The 2,047-nt window shown below is 37.1% G+C and overlaps 1 protein-coding gene across 2 annotated transcripts in view; it reads left to right on the top strand.

Annotated features, from left to right (window-relative positions):
• LOC137988599 (uncharacterized) overlaps positions 1-1,016 on the top strand; it is a 2,199-nt gene extending 1,183 nt beyond the window's left edge. The window contains exons 2-3 of one of the 2 annotated variants that reach the window (XR_011120804.1): positions 318-401; positions 810-1,016. Coding sequence is in view for 1 of the 2 variants with exons in the window: in XM_068834587.1 (XP_068690688.1) it covers positions 1-65 (65 nt within the window). In the remaining variant the exon portion in view is untranslated. Of the gene's footprint in view, positions 66-317; positions 402-809 lie in introns of those variants that run through there. The other variant, XM_068834587.1, reaches the window with a different exon arrangement.
• Positions 1,017-2,047: the final 1,031 nt, after the last annotated feature.

Below are 2,047 nucleotides of genomic sequence, written 5' to 3' on the forward strand. Positions count from 1 at the left end.
AGCAGGAAGATAAAAGGAAAGGGGAGGAGATGCGGCAGGCAGCTGTGGAAAGACTAGCAAGTTAATATCCAATTCAATATTATGTTGTCCAAACAAGCTTAGGTTATGGTGACGAGATCCATCAGGACCGTAACTCATTTTGTGTTGTTTTTCTTTTGCCGTTTTACACAGTTTTTACCCAATTTTCTGAGTGCCTGCTTTACTTGGTGATTCATGATGTGTTGTGATTGAGCACCATATAATTTAAGTGTCTAATATTTGACTTGACAGTTTGTAGTTTGAACCAGTTTGAATAGAACCCATTGCTTTCATTTTAGAGCGCCGTAGTGATGCTGGCACATCAGGTGGTGCCACATGCGATGTGTCTAGTAGCGGGTCAGATGAAGAAAGTCCTTCAAAAGGTAACATTTGTGAAATCTAACAAACTATTATTCCAACTACTCTGGCTGGTTGGTTGCCATAAATATATGAAATTGATTTTCTCTTCTACTAGGGGCCACAAAAGGAAAGTGAACAGATGTTTTTTTTTGTAATGGACAAACTGTTTGTATGATGAAATCCATATATTTTATATATGTAAACATATTTGATTCAGACTTTACCCCAAGAGCTTGACTGCTCATCTAGGGGGGCTCAATGAATCCATTAAATTTTAATGTGGTTGCTCAGTTTTCTGCCACACTGTGATTACATATTTCCATCTCCTTCCCCACCCCTGGGGGAGAGGGGGGCCTTAGGCTTTGGTTGGTCTTCCACAAAAATAAATACAACACTTTTTCTTTTATTTCTCGTGTAAATTATTTCTACAGGAACCAAAAGGAAAGTTGCCAGGTCAAGCAGAAAGTCAGCAATTGAAATGCTGTCAGAAAAGTACAAGGAGAAAGCAAAACTGAAAGAAAAAGAGCTGGAAGTGAGAAAGATGGAGCTGGATCTTCAGAAACAAAAGTATGAAGATGAAGCTGAAGAAAGGAAGCTTTTGTTCTCCATGCTTCGAGAACAACTGAAAAAATAAATCATTTTGTAGTCAGTTGCTCTTGAAGCATTGACAACATAAGCTTTTTCTTCTGCTTCATCTTCATTTTGTTTTACTTTATTGACACCCCTTCCACATAATTTTTGTTCACTGGAGGAAAAGAAAATAAAAGATTCATCTTCTCTTGTTTTATTTCACTCCTGTTGCTATTTACATAAATAAAATAATTATAGTTAGAAAGACCAAGTAAACATGGTCATCAGTTGGATAGATAGGTTTCCAGGGATGGCGGGTCTAAATTAAAATAAGTGGTTGTCTGTGACCCATATAAACAGGTGTGACAATTGATAAGAATACATGCAACCAAATAATATTTACCCACAGGCTGTAAAAGGATCTTTAAGTTCTTTTTAAAGTCTAAATATGCAAAATTTTGGCAGATTTTGCCAAAGCCCCATTCGACACATGTCCGAACTCTGCTCATTCTTGTATTGAATTCCTGCTCATCATCTGTAAGGTGAGCTTGACGGAATGGAGCAATAATGTTCTGTGTAATACCATAGGCAGGATCCCCATAAATAACGTATGGCTCTCCACTGGGTTGAACAAATCGACGCAGTTTAGCTGACAGGCCGCTCACCCCAAGCATGAAGGCATCGTGTCGGCGACCCTCTATAGGACCAAACATATGGGCTATCAGGCCATTTGGGGATTGAACAGACTAAAAAGTAAATAAAACAAATATTTGTAAATGAAACATTAAGTTGTATTACAACATCCTATATATATTTCCTGACTGAAGTTAGTTTCATTTTGCTTGGCTTGAGGAACTTGGTTTGGACCTAGTGAATTTTAGATTTTTCCACAGCAACCTTTATTGAACTAGATTTTATACCCTCCTTTGGTATCTAGCCTCCCTTTCAGATCTTTAAAGAGTACAACCAGAGAAGCTCTTTATTTTATTTATTTCTTTATTTATCACAAAGTCACTCCACTAAATTACAAGTAGATGGTAAATTAAATTATTACTATAAAGAAGTTGTGGAGAAGGAGACAGCCAAAAGCAATAATGCA

The sequence above is a fragment of the Montipora foliosa genome, unplaced genomic scaffold (genome assembly GCF_036669935.1).
Source record: "Montipora foliosa isolate CH-2021 unplaced genomic scaffold, ASM3666993v2 scaffold_423, whole genome shotgun sequence".
Lineage (NCBI taxonomy): Eukaryota > Metazoa > Cnidaria > Anthozoa > Scleractinia > Acroporidae > Montipora > Montipora foliosa.